Genomic DNA, 21,794 nt, shown 5'->3' on the forward strand with positions numbered 1-21,794 from the left:
TTATGCCTGAGAGTATTCTGTACCTCTACAAGGCCACCATTCGCTCGTATGGAGCATTGTTGCCACCTTTGGGCTGGTACATCTGCTACTAGTCTCTCGCTCTAAGACAGGGTTCAAAAGAGAGTAGGCAACCTAATAGGTTCCGTACAGTCAGCTAGGCTTCAACCTCTGTCCCACAATAAAATGTTGCATCCCTTTGCTTGTTTTACAAATATTTTAATGGTGGATGCTCCGACGAACTACAAACACTTGTACCCCCTCGACGTAAATACTCTCGACAACCTGACAAGCAGCAAAATCCCACTCCTACACAGTAGAGATCCCCAGATGCCAGAAAGCCTTATAGTTTCTTCCCTAAGATGGATAGACTTTGGAATTCCCTTCCGAATTACTGCTTCCCTGATATGCAGAAGTTGTAAAAAGACATCTTGCTGCTCAACTCCCTAAATGGTATCCCTGCAAATTATGTCTCAGATAGTAGCCCCCTACATCAAAGTGGCGCAATATATATATATATATATATATATATATATATATATATATATATATATATATATATATATATATGGTGCTAGTGCAGAGTGATCAGCGCTATTTTTTAAATCGTATTTCCAAGTTTAATTAAAGTTTTATGATATGTTTTTTATTCAATTGTAAAGTTAAAGTATAGGATAGGTACAAAAAGCACCCTCCCTTGCCCATGTTAAGAATGGCTTTTTAAATAATAACGCTTATTAATTATTTATGTCCGGATCACTCTCTGCACTAGTACCATATATATATATATATATATATATATATATATATATATATATATATATATATATGTATGTATGAATAAAAAATCAATACGAAAAATATATGAATGCTTATATCTTTTCTTTATTTATTTCCTGTGTGTTGACGTGTAGGATTACAAAAGTATATATATATATATATATATATATATATATATATATATATATATATATATATATATATATATATATATATATATATATATATATATATATATATATATATATATATATATATATATTTGTGTAGACAACAAAACATAAATAAATAAAACTTCAAAAGGATAAAAATAAAAATCTATCACGAATTATTTCCCCTTTCTCATTGGGACTCTCCTGCCATTTTCACGGTGTACTTCGTACTACTATGATGTCGCCGTCCTAAACTCTTGTATAACAACGTCACTTGACTGGAGAGTTTTCTAACGCGAAATCATTTATTTCATCCTGTTCTACTAATTTTGGTTCTATTCTAAAAATTACAAAATAATAACATAAAAAGGCGGACCATGGCAGCAGACAACGAACAGAAAGCCATGATGCTTATGCAAGAGGCTGAAAAAAAGTTGGGATCTTCCAAAGGTTTTTTATCATCTTTGTTTGGGTAAGCAATAAATTATTTTCGTTTTTTATTTCACTGTTGTTAATAAAATGATGTAACCATTTATTGTGTATCTGTGTTTCTCGCGTGTGCGTAATTTACGCGTCATTTTTATTATACTATTCGTTGCTTATTTATCAAAATCAAAAATGCAATAGTACAAAATTAAATCCATCAGAATACATTTCGGTTTCTTCGTAAACAAGTATTTTATATTCTTTTAATGGTTGGAAATAATAAGAAATAATTATTTTGTGTTCTTTAAAAATCTGAAAGGAATTTAGAACCCTGTCCAATATAAAGTTAATTTAAACTGGCTTTAAAGTTATTAGTAAATTCTCATTTTATTAAAATATTTGAAGCTTTGGAATAGATTTAATTCATTTAATCTATTAAATAAAGATTAAAAAACACCATTATAGGCATTTGGTTCATTAAACGATGCCATAATATTAGATTTAACTTTCAAAATCCTATAAAAAAACACACACACACACAAAACCCAAAGCAGAATAACAATCTGATAAAAAAAAAAGAAAGAAAAGTATTTAAAAATGAAAGTAAAAAGACTCCCGGGCAACATCAGATAGGTACGGGTGTGTGTGTTCACTGTGTTACCCGTGTCTCCTCCCACACATTTTATATTAATTTCATGTAAATGCTATAAAAAGTCAGGTTATTTTTTTATAATCTACAAATTCCTAGCTGAAGTAGATTCAATTTCGAATTTCTTTATTGTTTTTATTATTACTGTTCTGCTGGGTGGGTGGGGTACCCATCTAGTCCACACGCACACATATATATATATATATATATATATATATATATATATATATATATATACGCACATGATCATGATCACGATGAAAGTAATAAACATTGCCACTCGCAATAAATACTGCCGTTTGCGTATCTTTCATTTATAAACATTTTTATTTATGAAAATAACTCTCTGCCTCTCATCGGTCCAAATTATGATAAGGTGATCACATGACCCAAAACATTCGTTTTGTGTGTGTGTGTGTGTGTGTGTGTGTGTGTTTAAAATGTGTTAAAACTGGTTCAAATCGATTTTGTATTAATTAATTGTGATTGATCGTTTTCTTTTTTCTGTTTTTTTTTTCTTTTTTTGCGTTTAGTTTTGAAACTCGTTTTTCGAGCTGTTGTAGAACTCGTTATTCTAGTTCTATCTGACGTTGCCCGGGAATCATTTTAGTACTTGTTCCGTTTATAAAATATATGTTTATATAAGTTAAAAAGCCTGAAAACAAAAACTTTCAATCTTTTAATTAAATGAGAATTTTATTTAAAAAGAATTCCAAAAGTCAATTTAAATTTGCAGTTGTATGCATTTTTTTTTTCTTTTAAGAAAAAAAGCACAAAACAAAAATAGAAAAATGTTCTTATTTTCTTTCTTGGAGACGAAAAATGTTTTTATTCATTTTAGTAACGCATCCTGTAAGTGTAAAAATTCGTTTGTTGTCTAAATTGCCAGTTTTGTTTTCATAATAAATGGAGATGGTTGTACAAATGTTGACTGTTTAACGCAATGACTTTGTTCGAGGAATAATACCGCTCCCCCTCCATCGCCTTCGTGGGTTGAGCATTCTGGTAAGGGAGATCGCCGGCTGTCATTAACAAAAATGCATAGCTTCGTAAAAGAATAGAGGGGCATTTTACAATAGACAAAAAAAAAAAAAAAAAAAAAAATGGCGTGAAAAAAAAAATTATGCAACATAAATGTTACCAAAGGCAAGATAAGTTACTCTTCTCCCTATTTGGATTTTTTTTTTTTTTTTTGCATTTTAACTTATTTTAAAGCGTTTTTGGTTTAAAAAAAAAAAACAAAAAAAACAGTGTCCACTCAAGTTAGAGCAAAAAAAAAAATAAAATAAATGAAAATATGACTGTAAAGCATTGCACCAGGACACTTGATAATCGCTCAAAAATCGAAAATTAAATAAAATACTCGGAGGACATTACATTTTCGCACGATTGGTAACATTTATTGGATGTGTTTTTACCAGTATTTTGTTTAATTTTCGATTTTTGAGTCATCATCAATGGTCATTGTGCAATGCTTTTTTTGTGGACACACGGTTTTTTGAAACCAAAAGAAAAATGCTTTGAAATAAGTCGAAACACGCAAAAAAATTACTTAGGTAGGTAGAAAAATAAATTATCTTGCCTTTGGTAACATTTATTTGTATATTTATTTATATTTTTTAACTCCTTTTTTGTTTTGTTTGGCTCTTGTTAAAAATGCTCAACTAGAATATTCTGGTTAACTGATAATGCGTGTTATGAGTTTCAAAATTTTCCTTATTTCATCATAGTGAGTAAGAGTTTGGACTATTAACAAAAATGGTTCGGCTTCAATTTCAGCTTGAAGCTAGTCACATTGAAGAACTGTAGTACACAGAAAAAATGAAGATGCTATACTACATCCTTTTATTGGGGGGGGGGATATCCCCACATTAAGAAGTGACCTTATGTCTAACTTGTCTCTTACCAAGAGGCAAGGAAATAACGGCTATACTAAATGTTGCTAAAAACTGCCTATCCTGCCTTGACAGAGTACAAAATAGACTTCGTGGCTTAGTGGGGGATGCCCTTTTCTCTTCCCTGCAACCTCTCTCCCACAGAAAGACATTGCGAGGCTGTCTTTATTTTATCGTTATTTCCATGGCAGGTGCTCGTCTGAGCTCCAATCTCTGGTCCCCCCTTGCCAATCTTTCATGAAAAACATCCATTTAGCTGAAACCACTGTCAATAATTTTCCCCACTCTTTATCTGTGCCTAAATAAATTCCATGAACAAAGCTTCTTTCTTAGAAGTGCACACCTGTGGAACTCTCTCACGTTTGCCTGTTTCCCACCTGACTATAACTTGGAAGTCCTCAAGTCCAACATAAACAAATTCCTGATAAACCGCCCCCTTAAGTAAGACACTTTATCAAATCTCCATTACTAACGATTACTACGATATTATCCCATTGATTACTGTACACGCAATAACCCTTATCCCTGAGTGGCTTCCAGGCCTTGATAAGTGGTGACTACCATGTAAAAAAAAAAAAAGAAAAAAAAAGAAAATGTAGGAGCAATAAGATCATCAGTTTTAGTAGCATATGACAAACCTGTAACCCGTTGGGTCACAACCACTACCAATATTTATTCTATTTTGATTTCATTTGAAAATCATAAACTTTGACATATCTATTAAAACATTCTTTTTGCATAACTAAAATAAGTTTGTTTTTTTCTATATTATCTATATATCTATAAAAGTGAGAATATGTGTGAGGACAACTTTCAACCTATATACTCAACAAATTTTTTTATCTACAAACTTGAAATTTGGTATATAGGATATTCAGACATGTGGAAAACTTTTTAATTGGTTTTCATCCGGTAAAAAGGGCTGCTGAGGGGTCAAAATGAAAAAATTGATACTTGTGGGTCATTGGATTTTTTATCTGTTTGTCAACTGTTTCATGACTGCACATGTGCAAATGGTTCACATGACAGCTTTCTTATGTTAAGAATAAGTAGGTTTGAAAATACTTTTTAAAGATTGTGGCAAGCTGGCCTAATAGTTATTGTACTTGACTCACTGTCTTTAGGTTTTGGCTTCGATCTCAGCTGGAGTATTTTTTTTTATTTACAAGAAGTGAACTGTTTATAAAAAAAACAATACTCGCATGCGCATGTCTCAATTTCTTTTTTTTTTTTTTTTGAGATTTAACGTTATGCTTAATACCGGGCAACATTGGGTACATCTGCTAGTTATTATATAAAGGTAAAGAACTGATTTTTCTCATCAAATTTGCATATATATTTTCATTGTGTACAGCCACATGTAAGTTAGATACCACAAGAAGTGCAGTGGAATCGCAAGTAAGTTGAGTGATGATAACCAATTTGTGTGCAAGAAGTCTAAGACAATGGAGATGGATGAGAACTCAGATGTGGAGAAAATATATTTGGATTGTGAGGCTATTGAGATTGACAAGAAATTTTGTTTCCTTGGTGATTGCAGCACAGGGTCGAGCAGATTCTGCTGTGATTCATGGAAAGAGAAGACAAAAATCATTTTTACAGAATTTCTACCCTCTAAGAAAAGCACGGTTCTTAATGGGGAAACCTTAGAGGAGATCAGTTGCTTCAAATACCTGGGTTTAATGTTTGTAGCCATGGGTCAGGGGTATGATGACATCCACATCCGAATCAATAACGCCTGGCATGCTTTCAGACACCCATCTGTCATTTGATCCCGAGATCAAACTAGGCACGAAAGTTCGGATTAATAAAGCACTTGTTTAGATGATCCATCTTTACAGCAGCAAGACGTGGCCAACGAGAGGTGTAAATCTCAAAAGGTTGATAGTGTTTGACTTTTACACCAAATTCTATGAGTCTGTTAGCATCATTTTGTCACCAATACCCATATTAGGATGCAATGCAGGGTCATCCCCTACAATCAACCTCTTTTAAAGAGGAGACTTTGTTAGTTCTGCTGTGCTCTGTGCCACAACCCATAAAAGTTTATCCACGAAACAATAGCTCCAGAACCACTCCAAGATTGATGAAGACGCCCCGGGAGATCAGCTGAAGACATGGTTACTAGTGATGGAACAATTCCAATATTTTTCTTGATTCTGATACAATTACTGATTCCGTGCTAAATTCCTGATTCAGATACAATAACCGATTCTGATTTTGATTCTTTGGTGCTAGTGCAGAGAGTGATCCGCGCTATTTTTTAAATCGTATTTCCAAGTTTAATTAAAGTTTTATATGTTTTTTTTATTCAATTGTAAGGTTAAAGTACAGAATAGGTACAAAACACCCTCCTCTCCCCATGTTAAGGATGGCTTTTTAAATAATAACGTTATTATTTACGTCCGGATCACTCTCTGCACTAGTACCGATTCTTTATAAATCTCTAGTTATTTAACTATAAGATTGTTATTTTCTCTGATATTCGTAAAAACACACGTTAAATATGCAGATATTTTCCTAAACGTCAAAATACACTTGTAGAGGATGATCTATAAATTTTAGCGTTACTGATATAATAAAAATCAATAAATATTTATTTTATCATTATTACAAGCAATAAAATATTTCAGTTTAAACAAAATCAAATAAAGACAAAAGAATCATTTTGGCATTGGAAAATAGGCATCAATTTTTCCAATACCCCCCCCAAATCTTACCATTTTCCCGATTCTGATTAATCGTACCAACACTAGTATTTACACACTATCAAAACCAACGTCAAACTTAGCTCCACTCTAAAGTATTCATCATTGTTTTGGGGACTGGCTGTCTATCACCATCGTACTGTACATGCAATAACCCTTATCCCTGAGTGGCCAACGGGCCTTGATAAGTGGTGACCCCCATGTAAAAAAAAATTTTTTTTTTAAATGTGCTATTCTAATTTGTATTCATCAGACTATCATCTTGAGTGTCATTTTGACAACGTTTCAGTCGATGTAACCTCTGACCTTCTTCAAATGTATCTTGTTGAACTCTGGAATTTGGACGGAATTTCAATGAAACACTTTATTTACTTCAAATTAGTTGTATTGCTTTAACTGGTAATAAACAGAAAGAAGAGGAAGGCAGACAACATACAGTGAGATAGAGAGTAATAAACAGAAACCTAGTAAAAGATGACGGATTTGGTGAGTAAATTGTGATTAGAGCAATTAAAGAGAATAGAAAGTGAACCTTGGTTTCTCATAATTCTCACTTCCCGTATTTTGTCCTTTAGTTCTCGCATTTCATGAGTGATGTTTCTGACAAAGAGGGAAAAAACAAATTTCTGTTTGCTTGGAATCTATTCAGATAACACTTATTGTTGGTTAGTTTTTAATTTTTAAGTATTTTTTTTTTATTTTTTTGCTCTTAGCATTAAGTGGCTTCATACCTTGTCTAGAACAATTTCTATGAAACAATATTCAATAAAATTTGACAAGTGCAAAGTCAAAATATAAAAAAAAAAAAAGCTAAATTTACAAGTTTTTGTTTTTTTGCCTTGTCTGGACGGATTTCAATAAAAAAATGTGAGTTTTTCAAATATAACTCACTCCTAAAACCAAACAATATTCTAGCATGAATTTTGTGTGATTAAGATATACAGAAGAAAAGGCCATAGTTGAACAATCACTAACCCAGCTTTAGTATAATAATAACATGTTACTGCAGGAATATTTCCCTACAGGCTACAACATAATGAAAAATTCAATGTCAACAAATATCTGTCAAGTCGTGCTGTGAATTATAATTCTCAATCCTTTCATAGTATTTTTCCGTCATTCAACCAAATATTTCAACAACCTGTATCCTTGAGTGGTTTATGGCCTTGATATACAGTGATTCATCTGTATATAAAAAAGATATTGCTATAGTAGCATAATAATAAACTTGAGACTTGTTAAGTTTGAACAATTTTTCTACACCTGAGCAACACCGGGTTTGCCTGCTGGTTTTAATTATTGTTCCAGTTTTGTCTGAAGAGTTTTATCTTGGAATTTGGATGAATAAATTCTTCGTCAATACTGAAACATGTTAAAAAAAATTATTACCACTCCTATTTTTAGAATTGATGATGTAATATTTGCCATTGTTTTGTTTGTTGATCAATTTAATTATTTTCTTAAAATAATTTGGACTCATTCCTATTTCAGTCGCATGACTCCCAACAAGCCATATTAAGTAATGTAAAGCTTTAACCTTTTGTCCCATCACTGCAATGTGGTGTTCTTGTGCCTTTTTTACCTTTTATGAAATGTGCTTTGATGAACTTGTAGAATTTGTGCCCTCTCGACATACATACTCAGAACTAACCCAGCAAGCATCAAAATCTCACCTCTTCACTGTTGAAGTCCCTAAATATTGGAAAGCCTTTTACTCGGATTGCAAGACAGACGGATTGCATGTCAGTTCAGTCAGGGAAGCAAAAAACATTTTGTTTCCCTGACTGAACTGACATGCAGAAGTTTAAATGTAATGTGAACAGACATCTTGTTTCTCAACTGCTCACAATCCCTTGATAGACAAAGAGTAACCCCTTATGTTCAAGTGGCAATATGCCTTGTTTTGGGGTGAAAAAGAGTAAAACAAAAAGATTCAAAACAGCTACAACTTTCAAATAGCTTCTAAACAAACAATACAATTACGAGAAAGTTAAATTTAAATAAAAATTGAAGAATAAGAATTAAATCATCATCATCATCATCATCTCTATTTGATTATCTTTATTTCACTTGACCAGGGTTCCAAGTTTCTAAGCTTGGCAGTCTTGCGGTTTGATTCTGTTCAAATTCCAAAGATCCCTGTTAATGGGTTTCATCTAAATTTGTGTATGATGTCTTGCTTTCCTCATCTATCTCAGAATCTTTACATTTTTTTTGTTATCAAGGAATCGCTCCTTGCTATGTGAATGAACCAGTGTAACTGACTGACCGTTAGGAGCTCCTCAAACTTTGGTATATTCAACCTCGTCAACATTGTATCAGAGTTGATATGGAAAGTATGATTCGACCTCCCCACCCCCTTGGAACATAGCATATCCATCTGTCATTATGCCGAAGATCGGCAAGCGAGGAAATGCAGGGTGTTACACAAGTTGTGAATACATTTTGACATTTAAATATCTCAAAAACTATTAAGTATATAAAAGGCATGTTGATTAATATTAATAAAACATTAATATTAAAAGGTGAACTTGATAAATTTAGTTTGCAAATCGTGTCAATTCATTTAACATATATATAGTTCAGTAGATATAGTCTTAAAATTGATCCAAAACTTCTGGAACACCCTGTATTAAACACAGTGGTAAATTATAATTTGAAAGGTTTTGAGATGAGGATTGATAATCTTGAGTATTTAGAGTATTTCGTTTCTGAATTTTTTTTTTTTCTTTTTTAGATGAGGATTGATTATTTATATTTAGTTTCTTTGCACTACTGTTCTCATCTTGAGTGTTATCTTCACAATATTTTGATTATTATAATCTTTGACCTTCTTCAGGTGTATCTTGGGAACTCATGGCATAGTGGTTAAAGTACTTGGTAAAATTCAGTTGTAAACGTTACACTTCTTCTGGAGGTTTAAGGTTCGATTCTCAGTGTGGGCAACACTTAAAATACAATTGCAAATTATTTCTCACAGTTATGGCTGACGGAACACAACCATGCTCTCCCTGTGAATTGATTAAACTGTTCTGTTCGAAATTTTGTGCAGATTTCCGAGTTTCACAGAAAAATTCCCAAATTTGACAAGATACACCTGAATGTCAGAGGCTACATCGACTGAAACATTGTGAAAATGAGATTCAAGATGAGAACAGTAGTCCGAAGAATTCAAATATTAATATTCAGACTATTGCTCTCATCTTGGATGTTATTCTCACAACAGGCTGGTTGATTTAATATCTGTAGCACAACGGCTAAAAGTGCTATGCATAATCAGTTCTAAGTGACAGACTTCTGAAGGTTGAAGGCTCAATTTTCAGTAGAGGCGATGCTAAGAATACAATTACAAATTACTTAAGACTTTTACCTGGTCATGGCTGATGGAACAAGAGCAATCTATCCCCATGGATTAAATAAAGTGTTCCATTCAAAATATACAGATTCGCGAATTCCACAAGATGCACTGGGAGAAGATCAGCGGTTATATCAGCTAAAACATTATGTGGGAATAATCTACATAATATGATTATGAACTTTTTTATAAATATTAAAATTCAAAAACTAAGATTTGCAAAAACATTGGTTCATTAAAAATACCCACCAACTAAAACAGTTATTGAAAAGAAAAAGTAATGTTCCTTCAGATACGAGGTTCCATGCTGCTGTTGTAACCCACTTGAGGTTTTCCAAAATAAATGCTAATATCATATGGTGAACTTCCTGGTCGATCAGATTTTTATGTCTCTAGATTGACAGCTGATTAGATGATGGTGGCTTGGATGAAGTCATCTGGTTGCCAGCGCAGAGTGTGATCAAACCATCGGAAACATCTTGAAAGGAGGGTCTGTCTAACGGATCGTATCCAGCAGCACAACAGGATGGTGGTGTTTGGGACGAATTGGTGCCAGCGAACATAAAGAATATGGCATAGACATTGGTGATCAAAAATCTTTGTTTGCGAATGTCCCTCAAAATAAAACGTTACCAATTGTAAAATGGAATTGTAATTTCGTTTAGAGAGAAAATCCTTCTGTTGCAGCACTAATCAAGACCACATGATTGACATTGACCGTTATCAGAATCATGCACTGACCTCAAAGACAAGAAGTGAACGATCATGGACTATCTCTTAAATTGTCCATACACCTTAACAAAATCGGTATACAAAAAAAAACTTAGACTGTTTATAACAATATAACTCCCAACTAACCCGACAAGCAGCAAAATCCCACCCTTTTAATATTGAGGTCCCTCGTACTCTAATGGTTTTTTCTCTCAAACCGCTAGACTTTGGAATTCCCTCCCTGTATTCTGCTTCCCCATTAATACTAACATGCAGAAATTTAAGTGTATTGTAAAGATATATCTTGTTGCTCAACTCCCTAGTTAGAGCGTCCCTGTAGGCATCATGGTCCCTAATTCACCAGTAGTCCCCTTACATCTCGGTGGCAATTTGGGATGGTTCTGAGTAATAAAAAAATGTCAAAAATTCCAAATGTGTGGAGATTTACCAAGATGTGTAAGAGACAACCATTTTGTTACAGAACATGTCTGAACAAATTAAAGCAATGTGTGACGTCAGAGCAAAACGAACATTCAATCTTTCTACCTCTCTATCTATCTATCTATCTGGCGTTAAGACTTACTTTCTATATATATCTCTCTCTCTTCTTAAAATCTAATGAGCCAGACAACCCCCTCTCTCTGTAAATGATGTGGCGTGGCAGACACTTGGCTGAGGGAAGTGGGGCAGAGGTTGGGTGTGAATATCGCCGTAACGAGCAGAAATACGTCGGCATGGCAACCAGACAGCGAACATTTGTGGCGGGAAAATCGGACCACGAGGGATTTGAAAATAAGAAATAAACAGTTGGCGAAAAGAAGCGATACAGCCTGGTGTACAAACATTATCTCCGAGAATCGAACCTCATCGAAGATTGAGATTTGAATCAATTGAATTGCGGATTATTAGTTAAATACAATCGTATTGTCGATTGAACTCAACATTTAATCTGATTGAGATTTGAATTAATTAAATTGCGGATTATCATTCAAATACAATCGTATTGTCGATTGAACTCACATATATTCTTATTTGGAACTAAGATTCGAGGAAGAGATAGACTTTCGCCATCTCAACTTTTTTTCTTGGATATTGTGTTTGCGAACTTATGATCCGTGTTTACCCTAATGGACAAAACAGCTAAGTTTGGCCTATCTCATGCCAATATCTTTTCTTATCCACAAACTTTTATACATATTGTACTGTATTTGCATGTCGCATACATCTGGCAAACATCCCCAAAAATACGTCTCTCTCACTCATTCTTTTTATCGGAGCTTTTTCTTCTTCTTTTTTGTATATAAAAGTCTTCCTTGAATTTTAAACTTTGAGTGTTTGTTTCATCATTCATTGCTCTGTTGTTCCATTCCCCTTAATGATATGTTTTGCTGGTTGATCCGACATCCGACAATTAACCGAAGATAATTATGAGATCTTGGATATGAAATAAAATAAATTTTTGTGTCTCGATCTGATTGCCAATCAATTCGGTCATCCATTAACCGGGTCGTGACAAATGAATAAAGTATATTGTTGCTTCAGTTGTTAAACTGACAAATGAGGGTGGGCAAAGGATTTGTCAAACATGTTGCCGTTTTGACGATCAGCTTAAATAAAAAAAAAAAAAAAACATAGAACTGCCGATGATATTACAATCCTTAGCATGCACTTGCCGCGGACAGTCGCATGGTCAAAATGGTGCGGATGAAAATAAATTCTTCCAAGACAAAGATTCTCTCTGTAAACTACTCTCTACCTGACCAGGTGGCTATAACCGTTGATGATAAAGCTGTAGAAGAGGTCGAAAGCTTAAAGTATCTGGGTGCCAATTTTACAACTCGTATCAATCTGGTTAAAACTGTCCTTGTGTGTCTCCAAAAACGACTTTGGTCTTGCTAAGAGATAAGACGATCAACAAAGTTGTGAATCTATGAAGCCTTGGTTGGAATAATTCTTGATGGATGTGAAGCCTACAAAGACGATCTTCAACTTAAGGTATTTGATCACTACTGTCGCCACCATATTCGCACTAGTTATAACATTCTTGTCCTGAAAGAAACTTTGCTCAAAAGCAGAATCTAATGATTTGGCCATATGCTGTGCCAGCCTAGTGAGAAGTTCGTCTGTAAACTGCTGATGCTCAATACACCCACTAGTTAGAGGAAGTGCTGCTGCCGATCGAAGAAGATAAATGAGGCAGTTAACACTATGGGAAATCGACTAAATCAAATATTAGAAAAGTTTTTATATTACTGACCCTCTTTCGGTGTATCTGTTCAAACTAAGAAATTTGCACAGAACTCCAAATAGACTCCTTATTCAATTTTTGATATTTAGCATGTGATGTAATGGGGAAAAGGTGGCTGGTTAATTTTAAACCATCAAAAACTAAGTTTCTCTTCTTTCATCATAATTGCTCTGACCCCCATCACCTCCTAATTGAAATGAATGGCTCTTGGGGAAGCTCTGTGTCTTGACAAGCTTCTAGGACTGATCTTCACTCCTGATCTGAAATGGAACACATACATCAAATCTGTTGCCAAGATTGCTGGGAAAATGGTTGGATCACTCTACCGCTCCAGTAGGTATCTCACTGCTAATGCAATCCTCTATCTGTATAAGAACCAGGTATGCCCTAAAATGGAGTACTGTTGTCACATCTGGGCATGCATTGCTCGGCACACCCTATCTAGCCTTGATAGAGTTCAAAACCGGTTTGGAAACCGAGTAGGTGATGCCCGTTTCTCTTCCCTACAACCTCTTTCCCACAGAAGAGACGTTGTGAGCCCGTCTCTGCTCTATTATTATTTTCATGGCAAATAATCAACTGAACTCCAATCTGTCGTCCCTCTTGCCAAACTTTTACAAAAAAACACTCGCCTAGCTACAACCACTATCAACAATTTTCCCCACTCTCTATCTGTGCCTAAATGTAAACACAGATTCCATGAACAAAGCTTCTTTGTGGAAAGTTTTAGGTAGAAATACATACATACATACAGCTAAGAGAGAATTTACTGAAACCACTAAAAAACGCATCGAAGCACAAAAATTAGGAAATCGTGACTTCTGGAAAATCTACAACAGTGTAGTAAATAATGCGCAATCAACAATTCCCCCGCTAACCAACAATCACAAGGTTGTTTGCTCAGCAACCGACAAGGCTAATATACTTGCCAGACGGTTTGCCTCGAATTCCACACTGGACCCTTCCAAGCACCCCCTCCCTGACTTTCCTTGGCGGACAGACGCCATGCTAGACAATCTAAAAATCATCCCTGCTCAGGTACACGTTATCATAAAAAACCTTGACATTTCAAAAGCATGTGGACCTGATCTCATCCCAGCTGTGCTATTAAAAAAGTGCTCAGCCGAAGTAGCTCCAGTTCTCTCCAAACTCTACAACAAATGCCTTAATGAATCATGCTTTCCGGGCTGTTGGAAAACTACTTCTGTGGTACCAGTATTCAAGAATTCTGGCGAAAGAACTGACCCATCAAATTATCGCCCCATTAGCCTCCTCCAACTTTTCGCCAAAATATTTGAGACCATAATTAACCATGCTCTAGTCCGGCACCTTACAGATGTTAAACTTCTGATTGACAAACAATATGGATTTAGACAAGCCCATTCCACAGCTGACATCCTCACTGTAATCTCTGAACGTATATACCATTCACTGGACAAAGTGGAGAAGGGCAGAGCGGTAGCTCCAGATATATCTAAGGCTTTTGACAGGGTATGGCACAAGGGTCTCCTCAGGAAAATTAAATCATACGGTATCACTGGTAGAATACTTAACATAATTAAATCCTTCTTAGATAAGAGAAAAATCCAGGTTGTCCTTGACGGTCGTACATCTAAACAGTATGATATAAATGCGGGAGTGCCTCGGGTCTATACTTGGACCTCTATTGTTCCTAATATTTATTAATGACCTCCCCAACAAAACTGCCTCTGAGATGGGTATATATGCTGATGACACTACACTCTATAACAGGCATGACAGGAAAACAAATGAACACATATCTAAAGAAATGGCAAAAACACTAGAGGATGACCTCCAATCTGTAGTGGAATGGGGACATAAATGGATGGTCACATTCAATGCTGCCAAGACTAAACTGGTTTCCTTCAATAATTACAAGAAACCTTCTCTGCCACAAATAGCAATGACCAGTGACTCCCTGTCTGAGAATACATCTTTCAAACTGCTTGGCCTAACGTTCACAGCAAACACGAGTTGGAACAATTATATTGAAAATATTGCCAGGGCCGCTGCGAAAAAGGCAGACTCTCTACCATGCTAGAAAACTACTGACACCTGAAAGTATCCTGTACCTCTATAAGGCCACCATTCGCCCATGTATGGAGTATTGCTGTCACATTTGGGCTGGTGCATCTGCTACTAGTCTCTCGCTCCTAGACAAGGTTCAAAAGAGAGTCGCCAATCTGATAGGCCCTGAACTGGCATCTAAGCTTCAGCCTCTGTTCCATCGACGAAACGTTGCATCCCTCTGCCTGTTCTACAAGTATTTTAATGGTGAATGCTCTGACAAACTGCAGACACTTGTGCCCCCACGACGTAGACACCCTCGACAAACCCGACAGGCAGCTAAATCCCACCCCCACGCAGTAGAGATCCCTAGATGTAAAAGATCTTTCTACTCCAGTAGTTTTTTCCCCAGAACCGCTAAACTCTGGAATTCCATTCCAGGTTCCTGCTTCTCTAACTGTACTGACATGCAGAAGTTCAAGTGTAACGTGAACCGACATTTTGCTGTCCAAATCCCAACATAGTGCCCCAGTAGTTGCTGCCCCTGATAGTAGCCCCCTACACCAAAGTAGCAATGTGCCTTGTTTGGGGTGAAAATGTAATAAAAAAATAAAATAAAAAAATACATACATTATTTTTGCTCTTTATATTATAGATAACATATGTCAGAAATAATTACCAGTTTTAAATAATGAAAAAAAAAAAAGGATTTAGACACGAGAATGAAAAAAAAGTAACCGACGTATGTAATTTGGAAGAAAATTTTAATAATGATAAATTTAAATCCCGTAAATACATTTTGTCAGTTGTGTCACAAGTAAAATGTTTGGTTGGATGATTGGGTATTTTATTTCAAGGGAAACCAATGATATTGTTAGAATGTTTAAGGCTTTACTTGGGCCACTCTCTTCACTCTATAAAGCTCAATGTGTATGTATGTATGTATATATATATATGATGATGATGATTGCAACGTCTTGTCAGACGAGTTCCACTCCCTCAGATACTTAAAGTCCATGAGCCCAAAAGTGACTTTTTTTTTTTTTTAAGTCCTACCGGTAAATTCACACGCTCAAGCAGGCATGACACTGAAGACGGCCATTGAGATCAATTATTACATGCTTCCAACATTTCAAGCCTCTACGCATCACAACTTTTCCATTGCCACAGGACCACTTTTATAGACAAATGCCTGAAGGAGTATCTATACACAAATGATGTTACAGAGTCTTAGCTAAGTCTCTCTCTCAGTTCAAAATGTTGAAATCCAGCAACAAGCAAGAGCAAGATAGCCAGCAACAAGTTAAACTGCAGATCAGCTTAATGCGGGTACTGGTCTCCCGCTTTATGGTTTTTTAAATCAGAAATTTGCTTCTCCTAGAAAGGTTGCCTTCACCATGGCTTACAGGAGCCCTCTCCACCCCAACACACAAACACACACGGTGCTAGTTGGCCGTTGACCCCAAAAAAAGGTTCATTCGCCCTTTGGAAGGTGTTTTTAATCCTTCAGGGTGACTAGCTAGCCACCCTCTTCACCAAACAAGTTTGGTGGGGGAACCAGTTTAGTCGCCAGTGACCCGACCATGAGGCAGGTAGTACTGGGTTGTATGGTACCAGTAGCATATGACATGACCTGTATATGTGTGTGTGTGTGTGTATATATATGTATATATATATATAATACTTTGGCTGCCATCTTAAAAAGAGGAATATAACTATATAACTATTGATATAGATATATCAATAGTTATTTTCCCTTGATTGGAACAAAAAATAATTTAAAAAAAAACAAAAAAAAAAACGAAAAATTTTCCATAGTTTATAAAGAAAAGCAAAACAAAGTGTTTAATCAAGTTCAAATGTCAATAAATATCTGTTATGTCGTCCTGTAAATAAATCATAGTTCTCAATCCTTCCACAATACAGTTCCATCATCCTTCTGAAAATCTCGCTGATCTTTATCCTCAACTGGCTTTTCGCCTTGGTAAGTGGTTATCTATTAGTATAAAAAACGTGAAATATTTCAGTTCCAACTTTATATCAAAAGGAAAGTTTACTAGTTTAGCTACTCCAAATAATTTAAAAGTTTTTTTTCTATGACGGAAAAAAGGTTTTGTCTTGTGTTGTCTAGGTACACGATGTAAGTTGGAGAAAATCTCTTTAATTTTAAGGTTTTTTTTTTTAGCGTGTGGTTGTAGTATTGTATTGAGATTTGGTCGTTGTCAAGTTTAATACCAACAAATATCTATCGAGTCGTCTTGTGAATTAATCATAGTTGTCGATTCTTTCACCATACTGTTCAATCATTCAACTGCAAATCTCATTTCCTCGCATTGGCAAAAAAAAAAAAAAAAAAAAAAAAGGTGGGTATGTTTGGCAAGCATGCGATGTCTCTTCCACTTAACCCTTTCTGTTGACAGCTGGCCGTGTCTGGTGCCGTGTATCGACAGCCAGCCGTGTCTGGTGCCGTGTAACGACAGCCAGCCGACGTGGCGGTCAGAAAGAGACAATATACTGTTATTAAATGTGGTAAACGAAGAAAATAGATAATTTTTTTTAATTTTTATTTATTTATTTTTTTTGCACCTGGAAAGTTTGTGTCTAAGTCATTTTCTGTGCGACTGTCTCTTGTTTCGTGTGAGAGAACAACGTTACAGATAGATAGAAAAGGACGGTAAAGAGAGAGAAGGGCAGTAGAAAGAAAGAAAGAAAGAGGAAGGGCGGTAAAGATAGAGGTGGAGAAATCGGAAGAAGAATGGAGGCCGAGAATGGGTTGTGAGATCGAGAGAGGGAAAGTGGAGGTAGAGGAAGAGAGAGAGAGAGAGAGTAGGAGGAGAGAATCTATAAATAGTACCATTGAGTGTTTTCCTTGTTTAAAAGTCATTACGATTACCTAATTCATTCGTGTGTTCGACGAATAATGGGTTAACAACAACAACTGACCTAAAAAAAAGAAAAAAAAAAAGATTTTGCATGAATCAGCTTTTAAGTTTTTCTCTTAGCAAAGCCCGAAAAAACATATTTCAAGCAACATTACTTGTTTTAAAAAGGTCCGGAGCTTACCGGTAATTTTGTTCATTTTTTAGAGTAGGAGTCTTTCGTCATAATATTCGACTAACTTGAATTCTTGGCAGAAATTCACAATTTCGAATGAACAAAAACAGTTTTCAAAAATTTACTTTTGAATTTGGCGTCCGCTAATAAATCGTTGTTTATTGCGTAGCCATGTTTAGTTTGTTAGAAAGAAAATTAGTCTGCTATAATAGTTAAATCTTATTTGGGTCACGTAAATTATTTGGAGTGAAATGGGTTCAGCATTATTCTTAAACAACTTATTTTTGCTTAAACCATTAGGTACTCTCAAGCGATGCTTTAATAATAAAAAGGTTCATAACAATTTAATTTAGGTAAATGTGTAGTTTAGCGGCGTAAATTGACAAACAAAAATTATAAAAACTATTTATTTTTATATAAAACACATTATTAGACCCAAAGGATGAAATACCCCCCCCCATTCATTTTTATATTTTCATCATTTTTTATTAGACTAAATGTACGACATTCGAGGCCGCTCTTTTAAAATTTGGTCTTTCTAAGGTTTCACAAATTGGCCTGAATTTCTATTTAACATAAAACTGGAGCACTGACAAGTTGTACCATTCTGGAAGTAATAGTAACTAAGCGATAACTCGCACTTCCCAAAGTTCCCAAATTGGGGCCAAACCACTGGATGCAGGTTTGTGTCATCATTGTGACTGGAAGAACTGGAGTAAATAGATAAGGTTTGGAAATACAGACTCCCAAATATAAAACCAGCTATATGTACAGGAACATATTTTATCGTTCATCTACCTAACCTCGCCTAATTAATTATAGCTATTTATATATCCTACTTTTATTTATTTATTTATGTATATTTGTGTGTGTGTGTGTGTGTGTGTGTGTGTGTATTGGGGTGGAGAGGGCTCCTGTAAGCCGTGGTGAAGGCAACCTTTCTAGGAGAAGCAAATCTCTGATTTAAAAAACCATAAAGCGGGAGACCAGTACTCGCATTAAGCTGGTCTGCAGTTTAATTTGTTGCTGGCTATCTTGCTCTTGCTTGTTGCTGGATCTCAACATTTTGAACCGCGAGAGAGACTTAGCTGTCGTACAAAGCTAAGACTCTGTAACATCATCTTTGTATAGATACTCCCTCAGGCATTTGAGCTCATGGATTTTAAATGTCTGAGGGAGTGGCACTCGTCTGACAAGACGTTGCAATCATCATATATATATATATATATATATATATATATATATATATATATATACAGTGATGATCATATTTATTGGCACGGTAAAATAAAAGTTAAATTTTGTCTAATAAATTCTAAAAAAGGGATTAAATTAAAGAAAATAACAAAGTATATTATGTATTTTTAACTGGCCTTTCCAGTGCAGCAATCGGATTTTAGAAAAAATAAATAACAAAGGAACAACAAACATAATTGCAAAAAACCCTTGTTCAAAATTATTGGCACGGCTTTGTTTTTCTTTTAGTATCAGTATAATATCAATCAATTTCCGGTTTACGTGCTTTCTGAACTTTTTTATAGCCATATTATGCTTGTTTAACGCTAATTCAGTGAATAATTTTTTTCAGATAATTTTTAGATAGCGATTTATTTAAACTATTATAAGTGACTAAATTATAATTTTCAATCGCCATGGTTAAAACTAAGGAACACAGCGAAGACGTCAGGAAGCTTGTTGTAGCATGCCATACCAATGGGGAGGGCTATGATAAGATTTCAAAGAAGCTAAACCTTCCCAAATCCACTGTTAGAGCCATAATAAACAAGTTCAAATCGCAAGGCCACATTATGAGTTTAGAGGGTAGAGGGAGAAAAAGGATTCTTTCCCCAAGAGATGAACGGAAAATTGTTCGACAAGTAAAACAAAACCCAAGGATCTCTGTTGGGGAGATTGTTGATGAACAGAGCACCTCTGGAGTGAATGTATCTCGACATACAGTTGGTAGAGTTTTGAAGAGAGCTGGTTTAAAAGCATGTCGTCCGAGAAAGACTCCCTTATTGAAGCCTATGCACCTGAAAGCAAGGCTAGCCTTTGCAAAACGTCATATTGATAAAGATGTTGCATTCTGGAAACGTGTTCTATGGACTGACGAAACGAAAATAGAGTTATTTGGCCATAATAAAGTGTCTTATATTTACAGAAAATCTGGCGAAGCTTTCCTGCCTAAGAACACCATACCCACAGTGAAGCACGGTGGAGGCAGTTTGATGTTTTGGGGATCCTTTGCTGCCTCTGGACCAGGGCGACTTGTTAAGGTCACAGGTAGCATAAAAAAGGAAGATTATGTTAAAATATTGGATGAAAACCTGAAAGACTCTGCTAAAGAGCTCTCACTTGGTCGTCGTTGGTGGTTCATGCAAGATAATGACCCAAAGCATTCGGCTAAACTGACTAAGAAATGGCTTGAGGACAATCATATTAATGTTTTGGAGTGGCCATCACAAAGCCCAGACCTTAATCCAATTGAAAATTTATGGAGAACATTAAAATTGAGGGTAATGCAAAGGAAGCCTAAGAATCTTATTCAATTGGAGGATTATTGTCAGGAAGAGTGGGCTAAAATTACTACTGAAGAGTGCAACAACTTGGTTGTAAACTATGAAAAGCGACTGAGGAAGGTAATCAAGGCCAAAGGCTATACAATTGATTATTAAATAAATCGTGCCAATAATTTTGAACAAGGGTTTTTTGCAATTATGTTTGTTGTTCCTTTGTTATTTATTTTTTCTAAAATCCGATTGCTGCATCGGAAAGGCCAGTTAAAAATACATAATATACTTTGTTATTTTCTTTAATTTAATCCCTTTTTTAGAATTTATTAGACAAAATTTAACTTTTATTTTACCGTGCCAATAAATATGATCATCACTGTATATATATATATATATATAATCTATTTCATGCCCTCTGTATTTATGCAATTACTTAGAGAACATCATCCCATTACTAGTATCACTCTCTCTCTCTATATATATATATATATTATTATTTTTTTTTTTTTTCATATATCCTCCTTTATCCATATCCTTATGATTCCATATTTTGCTATATTTATTACATCCATATCTGACAATTTTAATTCAATGTAATTTACTTAAAGACCTTTAATAGTCAATAAATTTAAATAGATAAATGCATTTAAGTTGTACATAACAAAACCTGTTTTGAGAAGACGCATCTTACTTACTGCAAATAACGCCCCCCCCTCCCAATCTGTATAAACCTGTAACATGTCAAAACCCATATGACATATATGCAACACCTAAGCGCAACAGTCCAAAGCCACATTTTGAATTGCCTGCTTCTCTCTCCCTCTCCCCTTCAGTATTTATTCTTATCTCTATATTTCTTTCCCCCCCCCCATCTCTGCTTCCAAAACTCTATCTTATGCATCTCCTCTCTTTTTTTCACCTTCTCTATTTCCCCCCCCCCCTCTCTCTCTCTCTTTCATATATTCCTATCCATGTCTGGTTGAACAGCTTAAACCCTCCTAACCCCTACCACCTTCTAATGTTTATTAAATCTTAAAACTTAAATTTGAAATTCTTTCCTCCTCTTTTCCTTACCCCTCTCTCTATCTCTCTCTCCCCTCCCTATATTCCTATCTTGTCTAGCTGAATTTCTTAAACTCCCCCTAACCCCTACAGCCGTCTAATGTTTATTAAACCTTAAAACTTAACTGCTGTCGATCTCCACCCCCCCCCTTTTTCTTCATTTCTTTCCCCCATTTTTTCGTGCTACTTCTAACATCACTTTTCCAATCATAATGA

At 35.2% G+C, this 21,794-nt stretch overlaps 1 protein-coding gene across 1 annotated transcript in view; it reads left to right on the top strand.

Moving 5' to 3' along the window:
* Positions 1-1,111: 1,111 nt before the first annotated feature.
* The window catches only part of LOC145260277 (alpha-soluble NSF attachment protein-like), a 60,070-nt gene continuing 39,387 nt past the window's right edge, over positions 1,112-21,794 (top strand). Inside the window, exon 1 of the mRNA XM_080118114.1 lies at positions 1,112-1,401. Within this exon, the coding sequence (XP_079974240.1) occupies positions 1,307-1,401 (95 nt within the window). The 5' untranslated portion in view covers positions 1,112-1,306. The remainder of the gene's footprint in view (positions 1,402-21,794) is intronic.

This window comes from Euprymna scolopes, chromosome 36 (genome assembly GCF_053919585.1).
Source record: "Euprymna scolopes isolate OS-2025 chromosome 36, ASM5391958v1, whole genome shotgun sequence".
Taxonomy (NCBI): domain Eukaryota; kingdom Metazoa; phylum Mollusca; class Cephalopoda; order Sepiida; family Sepiolidae; genus Euprymna; species Euprymna scolopes.